This window comes from Falco naumanni, chromosome 5 (assembly GCF_017639655.2).
Source record: "Falco naumanni isolate bFalNau1 chromosome 5, bFalNau1.pat, whole genome shotgun sequence".
NCBI classification, from domain to species: domain Eukaryota; kingdom Metazoa; phylum Chordata; class Aves; order Falconiformes; family Falconidae; genus Falco; species Falco naumanni.
In genome coordinates, this window is record NC_054058.1 from 75,979,597 (window position 1) to 75,995,920 (window position 16,324).

Sequence of the window (16,324 nt, forward strand, 5' to 3'; positions counted from 1 at the left end):
TCTTTAATTTTCTTATCTGCTTCCTTTAAAAATGAAGTTAAAGATCAGATTAGTTTTATTTTCCCTTTCATATTTTGCAGGTTTGTGATATTACAGAACCATTAATACTGAATGATGATAACACTGTTTACAACAAGGTATGAAATAAAATTTTCTATCAGATGTGTGTTTCTTCTATCAGAAACCAGCAGAATTTTATTGCCAACAAATCCACATATATTCATCAGGATTTATGACTGCAAATGTATTTCCTATACTCACATCCTAGAACCAAAAACCTGCAGCAATCTTTACATGCAGTATCCATTTGCTGAGTATAGTAAAAAAATTTCTCGAGTAAACTTAAGAAAATCCAGACCTTTTCTGAATCAGTTATTCATTGCTTGCCCTAGAGTTACCAAACCTGAACAATGCCTCTCCTATAAAATCTACCTCTTGATTTTTCTATGTATTCCAGATTTTAAATAAACTTTAGAGCTACACACTGTGAAAACATTTTCATTGCTATTTTTATATGTTAGCTGACAGAACATAAACCATGGCTTTTCTCATGTTTTGTACTTACCCTTTTTTTTGGAATTCTTTCATATTCATTTTCCAGAAGCCTTTTTTTCTTCTTGCAAACTACAAGAAAATCAAACCAGCACTAAAATATTAGCAATATAATAGATATTACTATAATGCAGTAAATGGTTAGAAAGTACAGAAGCCTATCACGTGTTAAGACTAAAATGTATTGTGAATTTTCATCAGGGACAATCAAAAAGTGTCCAGATTTAAAGGAAGATTGATGACCGGTAACTGGAAGTCATGAAAGACAGGTTGTACACATATGGAGGCTTTTTCTACAGTGCACACACCCACACTTTTGAACCCGATTCCTCTTAGTCTTACCACGTCCTGCAAGGATGCATTTATGCCTCATTCACCCTTGTCTTTACACTAGCAGAGTATAACAGGTCAGATGGCACCCTACACCCACAGTTCCTCCCAACCTCAGAAAACAAAATTTTAACATGGAAATGAGGCAAAACGGAAGAGGAGGTGGGTTATAGACCCACAAAGACACCACACATCAAGTAAAGTGCAGTTGCTAGTGAAAACTTTCTTCTTCTTTTGAGTGATTGTTCGCACACACATTCACACTGTAAGCAACTTGAAGTGAAGCTCCTCAAATCTGAACAGACTCCATATAAAAAAAGTCCTGAAAAGTGACAGTGGTTTTAGACTGGTAAGTCTAAAAACTAATTTGATTTCCAGTGGTGTTCAAACACCCACAGAGGGAATGAGCTTGCAAAAAAAAATCTTTCGAAGAAAAAAGTTGAATGTATTTATCAATGACTGAATTTATCAGACTTCCCCAAAAATGGACAAAATTAATTCTGTGATAGGAGTTTTGTTTTGGTCTGCTCCTGTGTACTGTGCCCATAAACTACAACTGAGAATATTGTGTTGGGATGCCACATGGGTCACACACAGTGTTTGCACTTACCATCAGGTTGTCTAAATGTATAAATATGTTAATAAGGACAATTCATATTCCTCACACATTTTGGCAGGATTCCTAGATGAAGTCCTTAAGACTGGCATAATCACACTAACTAAATGAATGTCCACTTTGCACAAATACCTGTAACAGTTTGCCACAAAAAATTATTAAATAAGTCCTGTGCAAACTGATTAAAGAGGTACTGCATTATTTGTCATCGTCTGTGCTGTGCCCTCTTTAATATCACGTCAGATGATCAAAACACGAATCCCAAAACTCAAGAGAGCAAATTGTGACACTGTTTTTGGGGTGGTTTTTTTTCACATTCCTCCCTCATGAGGACAGATTCCTGTGGAGCCATTCCAATTTCACAACAAAGACTTTTCCATCCAGCAGAAGTAAAATGATTTGAACACCTCATTTTCTGTGACATAAACAAAGGCAATACTGAACAGCAAGCACCAAGTTACCTTAAAAGGTGGCAGACCAACTACTTCCACGCAAAAAACAGCGAAGGTGTGAAAGGGGGTGAAAGAAAGAAGTTAAACGTCTCCCTTTTGAGCAATGAGTTTGGTCCAGCTGCCCATACCCAAAAGTTAAAGACAGGTAGCACTACGCTAACACACCCAGACTTCCTTACTGTCAGGGATAAAAGCAGGAACCTCCAAAGGGCAGGTCATCTGACATCCCAGGTGCTTATTTTAGGATGAGAAAAATTACCAGCTGAAGATAACATATTTCTTTCTGTTGACTCTAAAGGGAGATCAGGTTGATAAACTCAGATTAAGAAATCAAATAAGATTCTTCAAAGATTTCAAGGTCAGTTTCTGATTTAAGAGCTATATGGACACAGAAGCTTAATGTAAGACTAGCAGAGAAAATCTGGTACTTCCATTTAGCATATGAATCTTGTAATTTGTGATATACAGACATTAGCCTCATGACTGCCTGTAAAATACTTAGACATCAATCACAACAACAAACACAAGAGCTGCAACTGGCTTTAGGCATTTAATAATTCCCATTGTTTTATAGCCCTTCTTTGATTGGTGTATTTTTCAATGTGTGGTTTTTATTATTATTGTTATTATACCTATAGCAACATACATAACAAAAAGAATATGAAACTCGTAAGATTAAACATTAATGTTTGCATATGTTTTTCCACATTGCTTTACTTATTTTCGTGAAGCTTAATAGCAGTACTGTACATGAAAAGCTATCATGGATGCAGATGTAATGAGTTAGAAAAAAGCACTTGGAAAATTGGAGCATTAATGAAAATACATTCCAGACTTTTCCCTGCAAGATGTCTACAGCTGCAAACTGACACAGAAATAAAAAAATTAACTCAGAGAGATTAAGAAATCTAGTGGTAGTTGTCAACAAAGGTCCATTTCAGTTCCTCAGCTCACCAAATAGCCAGAACATTATCATTACAAATCACATCATGCAAAAAATTGAACTCTTTCACCACCTCTGACACATAGCTGAGATTGCTGAGGAATCCACAGAAAGTGCTCAGCACTTCACAACTAAAATCTAGTGACTGCAAGCAGAAAATTTCACAGCTGACAAGCTGCTAGCATGAGATTCTTGTAAGGCTCCTAGCTGTAATTAGTTTGTGTGTAGTGGCGAATACAGCCACAAGACTAGTTGATAACAACTTCAGCTGTAACTCAACTTATTTTACTTATGCCTTGTAATTTTTTACTAGAAAACCTACGGACAAAAGCTTAACTTTTCACTTTTTATTACTGAGTGACTAATCCTGAAATAATTAAAAGCATTGAAATAATTTCCATATTTGCAATGCTTTTACAAGGACAAACTCAGTTTTGCAATCCTGACTTGCATGCCAGTTAGAACAAACCCTTGCTGATCACATCGATCCTTTCCCTGTTCTTGTGCTAATGTGATTTTTTGGTCTATATTTTCATTCACTGAGGATTGTTCAGTCCCAGTTATATAAGAAACTTCATGGCTCTGGATGTATTTGTACCAGAACTGAACTGAGATCACTATTTTACTTTATTACACTTGCCTAATAGTTTTTGGGAGGAAGAAAACTCCTGGAATCAGCTCTGACTCTGCGGTAGTGGCCCAGATTTTATAACCTCAGTGAAATCCTTCCAGCTCTTGTTCCCCTTCTATGCTGAGCACTGAGGCAGACACACTAGCAACAAAGCCAGTACAACCACATACAGCAGAACAGCAACACAAACTGGAAGAGGAGGCACGTACCTACAGTGGGAATACACCACACCCATGCAGTCACCCTCAGGGTGACCTTCCCAACAGCTGACTATCAGAACTGCTTCTGAATACCTCACATATCTGTTCATGAAAAAAGTCACAAAATTTCTGAAAACCTGCTGATACCACAGTGCTGAAAGCAATTTAAATTTACTCTTGGCATGTTGACTACTCATTGGAACATTATAGAATTAAAAGAGAAGATAAAATATCACCTTCAGCTGTTGAAAAAGGTATCTGATCTGGACAAAAATTTGTTTACAGAGGCAAGCAAATAGGAAAAGAAATATGGAAAATATTGAATATTAGAATCTCAAGACAAAAACATACTTTGCTAATGTTATGGTATATCTATAAGCTCAAGAGAAAAAAAATACTATTGTCAGATTTGAATCCGAGTGCAAAAAGGGTGCTAAATGCCCTTACCTATCAGAGAAAGTGAACTGAGGCAGGAAGTAAACGCGGAAGAGACTAGAGATGCTTCAAAGAAAGGCTTACAGAGGAAGCCGAAGACCTCAGAAACTCTCTCTTGCTTCCAGCTCAGCAGTATTTCCGAGTAGATGAGATCCAAGACTTCTAAGAAAAGGACAAAGCAATAGATAAGAGACACAGATATTCCCATCCAAAGCTATTCTGCTCCATGTACCCCACCTGCCATACATAAGAAGGTAAATAAGCGATATGTTTGTTTTCAGAGTAAACAGCCATTAGTCATAATTCCCAATGAGTTTACTTGTAAGTGCCAAGCACAGCTGGGACTGTATTAACACAGTTGGACAACAAGGGAAACTGTGCTCCAGAGAGATCAAGGGCCAAGAGAGGCTGGACCACGAGTTTCTATTCTCCTGAGAAATGAAGTAAACCAAGCAGTCACCTAACAGCAAATTTGTACTAGCTTTGATGCAGCTTCCTCTCTGTCTGTTTCACCACCCATGCACACAAGTATTTCAGAAGATACTGCTTTCTTATTCATATACAATCATCAGGCATATAGATCTTCATTTTACACCAGTGTTACTATTAAATCAGCTGCTACTCACAACTCTATTCTGGACATTCATTTTCAGTAGCTTTCAGAGGCACCAAACCCATCCCTTTGTTAGAAACATATATGCACATCCATTATCTGTTTTTCTTCATGGCTCATTTCTGATTTCCCCACTACATTCACTCATCCATCCCCACATATTCTGCCAGTCCTGTTCATTTACACTACTCCCAAAATTAAAATCCCTTTAATTTCTGGAAAGCAGTTATCTTCTTTCCCAATAAACAAATCCACACATAACCAAGGCAAATCCTCCTCACTCCAAACCCACAACAAACTTAAGACCCAATTGCAGGGTTCCAAGCAATGAACTAAATTACCTGCTGCTCCTAAGTTTAGAAAGTTGACAAATTAAGCTGGAGTGGGGGGATGATGATACGAAAGAGATCTGTCAAACCATCCTGCAGCAGCGCAAATTAACAGAGAATCAGATGTTCACTGTCTCATCCAACACAAAAACTACAGGGCATGAAATGAAGCTGGTAGGAGTCAGATTCAGAAAAGAAAGGATGTGCCAGTTCTTGTGTAGTTAATCTGTGGAACTCATCGCTTTGGGTGTTGCAATGCCAGAAGTTTATATAGCTGAGGAGGAGACAGGAAAAGTTCAAGGAATAGGGGTCAGCTGAGGATTCCTAAATACAAAGGAGTGTATTTGGCTTCTTAAATCCCTGGATCACAAATGGCTGGGGGCTGCACTTTTGGTCGCCGTTAGATACTGTGCCACATGGACCTCCGGTCAGACTGTACAGCTGGTTTTGATCTCGTGCAGTACATACGAGCAAACAGAGGAAGTTTCTTGTTAAAGTGAAAGAACATTTTTCACAGTATGACTAACCCCAAAAGTGTATTTTTTATTCTGCAAGGTAGGATATTCAATTCAGATATAAAATTAATGCAGTAAATGTGCAAGGGTATTTGAAACAATACCTGAACTGCATTTTGTGTAGGACAGAAATCCTCTTCTAACTAGAGGTAGAAAATAAGAGTATGAGTAAATATCCCCTAAACATATAAAAACCCATCATTTTTTGGAAAAGTGATGCAAAATCAGTGAAAAATGTTCATAAAATACGAGGACAAATGGGTAAAAAGCATGATATTTTGAAGAGCTCATTTCTAAACTTCTTGGAAATTGCAATAAATTCTGTATTTAATAATTACTTCAGGAAACTTCATGTTGCTTAGTTATCTCATAGCAAATAATACTTTCCAGATGCTTTCCATGTTTTTTTATTTCTCCTGCTCCCAATTTGCTTCATTCTCAAGTTTCTTTCTCTGTTAGAGCAAACACTTGGCCCTAAAAAAAAATAAGAAAGAACTGCCAGAAAAATCTGCTCTGTGCAGTTCGTACAGTGCCCCTGCTCTCCTTGCAGAAAAATAGTTTTAACTATTAAGTATAACTGAGCTGCTGACATTATTTATTTGTATTTATATACATCAACTACACTACAGGTGGACTGAAGATGGGTAAAATTAGCAAGCACCCCACAAAAAGACAATATGAGTTCATCTCCATAGCTACGTATTTTTAAAAATGCAACGGTACTCTTTGTACTTCTATTAAAGCTTCAAGTACAATGCACTCACATATGCAGATAATTGAAATATATACAATATCAAGCTTATTCTGGACTTTTTTCCTTTTACAGAAATGTCAAGTATTCACTTCTTTCATGGCAAATTTCTCATTTTTCCAACATGAGAATACACAAGTACTTCTCCTTTAAATACCTGAATAGAAAAACTTGGGTACACTGTGATTCTGATGTTAAAAATAGCCTTGGGTTTATTTATGACATTGTTTCTATAAAATCTCAGTCACCAGGTCTCTAAGACACTTCCATCATTTGTATTAAAGGTGCCCAAGAATGGAAGTGTTCTTGTTGATTTTGCCTACCTAAACATTAATCATGAAATGCAGTAAATTTTAACCAGCATTTCGAAGGACACCATTGCATGCTCTAAAATTAAAATTATTTACAAATCTTGCACCAGGGTAATTTCATTCATCACTGAAATGTTGCTGTTAATAGGGAAAGTTTGTGGCAACTTATTTAACAACAGCCATCAAGAAATGTGTTCATGTAAGACTGAGAGAAGATTGAATTATATTCTATGTTATTCTTTCTAGATAAGCTATGATAAAATTAGCAGTGTTTGACCACTGTCACCTACCATTACATCTTGAACTGAATTTCACACTCTCTTTCTTTAATAGCACTGTATTCATTTTGGCAACTAAGAAGTTGTTGCCTTATTTGGGAAACTTCACTGGAGGATTCTTCAGGGAACTGTTCTGCTTTTTCCAGTTCATGTTGTTGTTGTTCCAGTACTACATTGAGACGTCTGGCTTCCTGCAACAGCTGGATCTCAGATTCCTGTAAACTACATTAAACAGAAGAAATTAGAACTAGGCAATGAGAAGCATAAGCTTTGTATTTATACTTCTTTACCTACCTATAATATTTAATTCAAGGTTTTCAAGATGAGATGGGATTAAGTCCTAAAAGTCTGGTCTGACCTCCTAGTTGACCCTGCCTTGAACAGCAGGTTGGACCAGAGACCTTCTGAGGTCTGTTCAAACCAGAATTATCCTCTGATGCCATGAGAGCAGTGGAATCTGATGTGAAAGTTTTTTTCTGCATACCTAGAATTGGAGCGGGATTCATCTCATCTAATTTTAACCAGATGAAAGACAGTCAGTTAGTCTTAATTTGTTTGCCTAGCACCTCCTAGAAACAGTGAAGAGACAGGGATTTTGTTTTTTCCTAAGTACTAAAGTCTAGATCTGAATCAGTGTGGGGACCAATAACAGGTAAGTATTCACCAGGACAAGGCACAGTCTGGGCTATATGACACCTTCAAGTCCTTAGTAAATATTGGGACACCTACCCAAAGCTGAATTGCATGTTGCCATTACTGTAGTGTTACCAGTGTCTGAAGTAACTCATTTAATGATACACAAGCTGCAAATACATTTGTGGACTTCTGTGGAAGCTTGTTATAATGCTTACAGACATGATCAATTATCTGATCTGACTTCTATCACTGAAGTCTAGCTTCAAAGAAATAACAAACTGTAACACTCTGTCAGCATTAGGAGACTGGTATTCATAATATACTTAGGATCCTACGTGACAATAGCTGAATAATAGTAAAAGCAGCTAGTGAAATACATTTATTATTATGGAAATGTCTTAAAGGGAACTACAGTATAAAAATTCATATACAATGCACAACATATAAACCTGTTCTTTATGCTACAGAAATAATTGTGTATGCTTTCTCTATTTTACCCCATTAAAACTTTTATATAATGATATACTGAAATTAGACACAAATTATGTGGAAGAATAAAGAAATCTATTATTAATTAAAATATAATCCAATTTAATATTTTTTAAAACAAAGGAATGTAGAATCTCCCATATTGAAAAACTCTGTACATAAATTTTAGCTCAAATATTGTATTTATGGCTTAGCAACAAAAACACCATTATGTATCATACTGAAGAACAGACTTGAGATGGTAACTATAAAACCCCAAAATATACAACTGATTATACTGCACAAACAGACCTGAAATAATACAGCAGAAGAACTTTTGTTTTGTGTAACATTTCTACTTAGATAACCACTTCCTTTTTAAAATTAGAAAATAAGAAAACCACAGACTTCAACAGGAAACAAGAGTGTGCCTTTATCACGAACAAATAAGTTATTCTGTGATGTATTTACATAGTAACTTTTTAACAGAAAAATAAATTGACTTATTGACATAAGATCTTGTACAATATTTAGATCTTATAGTCAAACAGAATGTATGCTGGTTTAGGATAAAATATAATTGGTTGTAGTATAACACATTAATTTAAAATATAATTCTTTACTGCGAAGGTGGTGAGTCACTGGAACAGAACTTGCTCAAGAAGCTGTGGCTGCCCCATCCCTGAAAGTGTTCCAGGCCAGGCTGGATGGGGCTTGGAGCAACCTGGTCTAGTTTTGAGCAACCTAGTCTGCACATGGCAGGGGGGTTGGAACTGGATGATCTTCAAGGTCCCTTCCAACCCAAACCATTCTATAATTCTATAACAATTCTTACATAAAACATAAACTTCACATAAAATTACACAAACACCTAAGTTCTTCCATAAAAACAAAATTCTTAATATTTATTTTTTTCAAGATAATAAAAAATAAAAATAGAAACAAGAATTGAGTGATGAATCTAGACCAGATCTTGGTCACTACAGACACCAACAGTATTTTTTCATGGGAATATTTAAATTTAATTGAAGACAATGAAGAAATAACTGGACATCTATACAATGCAGACATCTAGAATCACATGAGTACAAAAGCAGTCTTGCCAAGTCTGACATGGCAGCATTGAATTTGTGAAGTGATTAATAATTTAACAGAGGCTTACAAAAGTAAGATTCCCAAACTGTCAATGAACTATCGTTACCACCTGACTTTCTTATGGTGTATCAAAATATCCGTATTAGGTACCTAAATTGAGATAATAACAATAAAAATTTACAATTGGGCCACATGATTGTGTGGCTAAATGGGTTTTCAGAAGCTAAATAAGAACTCAGGCACATCAGGTGCATCTACACAGTCTCACTGCAAAGTGGATGGATGAGAAAGTACCAGAACGGGCTGAGAGCCTGTTCCCAGAATTTCAGCTGTGCAGCAAACAAATTCAAAAGCACGTAACATCTTTGAAGAAGCTTATCAAAGATGTTATCTGCCAGGTGACATCTCTCAGCTTTTCAGAATGCCAAATTGTGCAAAACTGAAACCAGGAAGTAAAGTACCGTTTACCACTAAACAAAGGACCATACTGTACACACAACTCTGTGTACTCTAGCAACAGCCCTGGAATTTATCTGCATACAGACTAGCTGCAAATCATCACATTAGACAAATTTCTATTGTGTATCAGAGGAATCGGTAGTGTATCAGTGACATAGTTGTCACAGGGATCCAACTGCTTAAGATGTGTAAGACTCTCTCCTTGAGATTTTTGTACACAACTAAAGGAAAGAGGAACACACACAGCTTGAAGGCCTCATCCAGTGTCATTTGTTTCCACATGACATTGTAACAGCACTGGGACAGATGGGGATTAAATTAGGAAGGAGATCAAATGCAACTGTAATATGTGAAAAAAATAAGTTCTTGATTCACAGAACTGTACCGCATGTTTAAGGGTGAAGAACTAAAAATTAAATCATGGTATTGATTCTGTGAAGGGTTCATTGTAGGAGAAAGATATACACACATACTGAACCTAACATCAGGATTCTCTTTATATCCAGTGGAGAAAATCAGACACTTGCAGATGTCCATAGAAGAAGGAAGCGTGTGGTCTCTGTTTCTTTCTATTGACCATTAAGGGACTCTAGATACCTAGTTCAATGTGCATGTCTACTGATGTTAACATATGGACAAGTGAATTCCACATTTCATGTCTGAAAAGTCCTTAAAATGTACTGGAGATCACAATCAATTTTTGGTACTTGATTTCCCTTGCTTTCTTTCAGCAGTAAGAGAAATTTATAAGCAGGAATTAGTACTTATTCATGCACTGGCATTTTGCTTTGATGCATGACTACATCTAAGTAAAGAATGTGACATGATTCTCACCAATTGACTTTCTTAAAGAAATATGGTAATTTCATATGCCTGTGAGAACCATGGAAAGAATGAGAGATGTAATCTACCATCTAACATTTTCATGCTTTTGGTGCATGGTGTTTACAGCAGTTTTATGTGTGACAGAAAAGACAGCTGAGTCCTGTTTTCACTCAGGCCATATTCCACTTATCGTCCTTATGTAAAATAATGTTCTAAACAAAAGAATTAATATATAAAATAAAATATATAGTAATATGCTTGTATTTTTTCCAAGCAAAGACTGATTTCAAACTAACACTGGCTAAAAGTCAATCAAGTTCAGCAGCTACTGGATTTCTACTTAAGCTTAGTTAACACCAACGTGGTAGAAACCTTCTCAATCAACTAATCCAAAATGCACATAGTGTGTTTAGTTCTGAGCACTGAGAAAATGCTTCTTGAATTTTCTAGGGAGTTGAAGTGGTATAGGAGTGCTGGTTTTAATTTTACTTCCCAAAAATATTTGCTATGCAGTAGTATGAATAAAGTCAGATGACTTCTTACAGAGTAGAGCCATATTCTCTCTATTTTATTAAGACAAAACTAGAAGACTCAGCTAACCTCAAGAAAAACTATGTTCAGGATTTTGTGAACCCCTTTTTAAATTACTTTATATTATTTAGCACTCGTCGCTATTCATAGTGTCAGGAGGCACACCAACTCCCAGCATAACCCAAGTAAGCAGGTATGACTTGAATTAGTTTTAGAATCCTTACGCTTTAGCTTCAATGACAGAATAGCCATGGTTGTCTTACAAGCAGAATTGCCATACGGATTTTGATGTCAACTTCCAGGAAAACCAGGCTAAAATATTGCTAATATGGTGGATATTATGGTACCTATTACAGAACTATAACAGATAGAATAATGCTGATCTTACTGACAATTACTGACAATTATGGATATACCATAAGTAATGTCAAAATGATTAGTCACAAATACTAATGTAGTATTGCAATATTTGCAATAGGACTGCTCTTGGTGGATATTATGGTACCTATTACAGAAATATGACAGATATAATAATGCTAACTTCTGAGTTTCATTTATACTTTGAAGCTTAGGGTTCTAACCTTCTAAATTTATTAGCAGTCCTGTATAATGTGACTGTCAATATTATCAGAGGGTAAAATTTTAGATGGGTCAGAGTAACTGTCCTTCTTAGAAATGAGCCTTTAGCTTCTTCAGTTGCTCTCTATGATATTAGCTCAGCAGGTCAGAGTCTTTCCATATATTACAATTCTAGCTACACGATCTTCAAATACATATTTATTTTAAACTTGTATATTGTCTGTTGCAGTTTGTGCTTCCCTCCATTGCCATTATTATGTTTATATTAAAACCAAAGATGTTGTTCAAACAAGTATTTAAATATCCCAAATTACCTTGAAAGTTCCTATTAAATAATATTATTTTTCAACCTTGTCTTTTTGCTTCCTTGTAATGAACACTGTAAGAAAGCCTTGAATGATAATCAGGCATCACCATGAGCAGAAAATTACTTTAAATATGTAATGTTTTGGCTACTTAATATCTGAAAAAGGAATATTATACCTTATCACAGTCTTATGCAGCAGGGTGTACTTTCCCTTCAGCTCAGCTACTCTGGTGCCAGTGATTTTTCCAGCAGAAAATAGCTATGGAAGGGAAACAGACAGTTATGAAATCTCCTAAGCACTGATATTTTCATTCTGTTGCAACTTTTTATAACTACAGCTGGCAGCCTTTTAGTTTATACAGTCTTCGGTAACACATCAAATCAAATACACAGCGAAATCAAATACACAGATGAAAAATGCTTATTTCATGATAATTCAAAGCATAAATATAAGGTTACAAACAATGCGTCTGTCACAAATACAGTGCTACCTGCACCACAATTTATTTTCTGATTTTCTGCCTGTATTAGTATTTCTTGATACTTCTGTCTTGACTTTGAACTCAGGCTCTAAATCACCTGTTTTCTACAACGCTTCACTGGTTCCATTTCGGTATACACCAGCTGGCCTGCACAGGTGAAAATGAGGCCTGAAGTGTCTCCACAGGCACTATGGTTGTAGGAAAGAGGAGCTGGGCTCCAGCTGGGTCACCCCCAGGCCACAGAATGCATTGCTTTATAGGCCTGGGCAGGCCTTCGGCAAACAGCAACATCAAACCACTCCACACACTCAGTACTACGAAACCTCTACGTGTGCGATGCAGTGCGCCCATCTCTTAGGTGATTCCTCAGTGTCTTGAGGGCAGTAATTTGGGCCAATGAGCCAGTCTTTCTTAATATAAATAGGAAACCGGACTAGGAGCCCGATTTTGCCACTGGGAAATATCACGGCAGCGATGTGACAGTATCTCCTGCGATCATAGACTTAATTAAGTTGCAAAAGATCTCTAAGATCATCAGGTCCAACTGTTAATCCAGCACTGCCAAGTCCACCACTGAACCATGTCCCTAAGCACCACATCTATACCACATCTTTTAAATACCTCCAGGGATGGTGACACAACTGCTTTTCTGGGCAGCCTGTTCCAATGCTTCAGTACCCTTTCAGGGAAGAAATTTTTCTTAACATCCAATCTAAACCCCCATGGAGCAACTTGAGCCATTTCGTCTTGTCCTGTCGATTATCTGGGAGAAGAGACCGACCCCCACCTGCCTACAGCCTCATGTCAGGGAGCTGCAGAGAGCAGTAAGGTCCCCCCCGAGCCCCCTCCTCTCCAGGCTGAACAGCCCCAGGTCCCCCAGCTGCTCCTCACCAGACTTGTGCCCCAGACCCTTCACCAGCTGCGTTGCCCCTCTCTGGACACGCTCCAGCCCCTCAACGTCCCTCCTGCAGTGAGGGGCCCAAAGCTGAACCCCGTGTCCGAGGTGTGGCCTCACCAGTGCCCAGTGCAGGGGGACGGTCACTGCCCTGGCCCTGCTGGCCACGTTATTGCTGTGTGATATTTCTTTAGAAAGCCTTTTCTTCACCTTCTTTGGTTACAGGTAAGGAGAATCAGGTTAAACCTAAGTTAAAAATTTAAGGTGATCTGACTATGAAAGTCTATAGGCTAGCCTTTTGGAGCAGCCAGCCAAATCTGCAACTTGTATGGGAACCTGCCAAGAAATGTGGTTGTGCAGGTAGTACCAGTGCCATATTCAACCCTTATATTTGACAAGGCTTCCAGGGAAAGGCGTTTTTTTAAGCTGAACTACTGGCCATTTAAGAGATTCCTATGTGGGCTGTTCTGCAGATGCCACTTTCTTGAATATCCAGGAGAAACTATCCAGAATGAGTCCTACAGACAAGAATCAGAACCCAAGTTAATATGTGAAAGGAAGTACACATTTTGTTGGTAACTGTTTGATTTATGTATTTTTTTTTAATATCTACTGCAAAATATTTCATGGTAGTAAAGACAATTTTTGTTATCTAAGGCCCTGAGAAAAGGAAAGATTTGTCTTCCATTTGTTTGCATGAGATTAAAGATAAGCAGATCTCAAATATTTATTTTGGCATCCTGTATGTTCTGAAGATACTGTTCACTGAAGTTCACAATACTAACTAGCTCTTCTGTGAGAAAGAAAATATTGCCATATCTCAACCCATTTATTTCTTAGCATCATATGTAGGTATAGTTGTGCTATTTGGGTGGTACCTCACTACCGTCCTTTCTCCATGCTCCTCTGATCTATATCTGTGACTTCCAGTTTTTCTTACCACTTAGCTTCCCACTGAAGACCTATGCCATGTTTGACAGCATTTCTGCAGAAATAAACTTACTTGTCCCTGAGGTTATTTCTTCTCCTTTATATCCATAAGCTTTTTACACCTTTTATACTTTATTTCTCAGTTTGGTTCAAAGCTAAAAGCTCTATTCCAATAAGGCTGGTCCTACACAATGTGAAGACACATACCTTTGAGGACTACTTAAGACAGAGTGTATGGATAGCATACCAGCATGTCAAAGGGAGTGAGAATTCTGTGACAAGTATCATCACCGAATAGTTCCCATTACCACAGCTTTATTCAGAGAGCCATCAGTCATTGCTGGGCTACCCTGATCCCAGGATTTGTTATTTAAAGCCCAGCACGCTGTTTTCTCCAAAATGCTTGGGAAGGCAGAAGGGAAAGAGGCAACCACATGAAAGGAAGAAATATGGAAGGAGGAAGGAAAAGCATGAGCCTGCTGTAGAAAAATTGTGTTATTCACGGTGATAAAACCAGCTGAGGGATGATGCCCCTGATATACAGACACATACTGCTTTCAACGCTGCCTTTCCCACACAGGTGATAGCAAGTGACGTGTAAATGAAGTTAACCTCAGAAGCTATTTTAGCTGAATCAGTGGATGCTCCTAGAAATTCACTGAACACCCAGAATGGGGCTAGTAATTGTTTTCCTTACACATTTCTATCATGCTGATGAATAGGAAACTCCCAGTCCCTGAATACATTGCCTATTGATAACAAAAATAAGAGAGAGGACTGGAATGACAGTAGGTACCCACTTGGACCTGGAAGTATGGCTGTGCACAGTCAGCAGAAAATGAGTAACAGCTTTTTGCAAAAGATACTGAAAATGAGTAATGGTCAAATTCTTATAGAGCCACTACTCAGTGGACAGTATAAAGGATAGAGTCTGACGTGTTTGCCTTCAGGTGGGCTGAGAAGTAAATAGTTTTTCAGCTGGGATGACTTTGGTTCTTACTAATATCTAGAATGGAACTAGAGCCAAGAAATTGATTGACCTTCCATCTTCTGAACAGGCTATTCACATTCCTGAAGCAAACTGCCTCTTGTGGCCATAGACATCCTCTATCTCAACGGCAAATTACAGTAACTATTAAAACAATTTTTCCTGTATAGTTTCTCCTCAGAGTATTTCACACTTCATTCCATTGCACAGAAACACGCACATTTGGCCTTCTTGGCTTGTAATCACAAACCTTGCCAATTCCCTGTCTGTGGAGATATGTTTCTGCCTCTGATGTTCCATTCCAGATCATCTCCTTACATAACTTTGATATATTTTTGTCTACAAGGACAAATAGCTTACGGCTGAGAACAATGGAGAACAATGTTAGTTACTAAGTCTCTCTTTAGCCATCAAAATAGCATTTGGAAAACTGTAATCTAAGGGCAACAATCGCATTATCTTAACTTTATAAAAATGTTTGTGCCTATTACATCTACCATCTATTAAATAAAATTTATCCCATGTTCAGAATTTCCATTATAAAAGGCATATACAGTAGTTAGCAGAACCATGTTTTAAAATGCAGCACGATACAATTGAATTTAAAAAATCTACTTGAAATGGATTAAGTGAATACTCACTTCCCTGATGCTTTTCACCTGATCTAGAATAAATTTGGTTTTGCAGGCAAATTACAAATTTACATGACAGAAGGCTGTATGGAAGGAGATATCTTGTACAAGGTATCTAACACATCAGACTTTCAGAAAAGAAATGCTTGCCAGAGAGCATTAATGTCTTGTATAAAGGTCAGTATTGAAGTCCCCAGATTCCTGTGAAATCTAATGCCAAGGGTATTGGAAAGATTATGAAAAAAAATAAAGAAAGAAAATCTCAAAATGGCCCATCTTGCACATGTAACAAAAGACTACACTGATTAATTTGATTAATTCCTAATAGAAGCAACACAGAAATTCAGTGTAAAAAATAGAAAATGTTCCTAACTCTTATTATTTGTAAAAATGCTTTAGTTTAAACAACATATGTTTGAATAAGTTCTGGGTTAACTCAAAAAACACTACACTTTGGCAGCAGTGACTGTAACAAATATTAGAGCTTCCAGATTTCAACTTTAGGGAAGTAAGCTTGCAAGTTAGTTCAAAAAAAGTCATC

At 37.2% G+C, this 16,324-nt stretch overlaps 1 protein-coding gene across 1 annotated transcript in view; it reads right to left on the reverse strand.

Moving 5' to 3' along the window:
- Nucleotides 1–16,324, reverse strand: part of CCDC146 (coiled-coil domain containing 146) — a 66,299-nt gene that overhangs the window by 25,257 nt on the left and 24,718 nt on the right. The window contains 4 exon segments of the mRNA XM_040593901.1: nucleotides 566–624; nucleotides 4,908–4,915; nucleotides 6,975–7,178; nucleotides 12,033–12,115. Coding sequence (XP_040449835.1) covers nucleotides 566–624; nucleotides 4,908–4,915; nucleotides 6,975–7,178; nucleotides 12,033–12,115 — 354 coding nt within the window.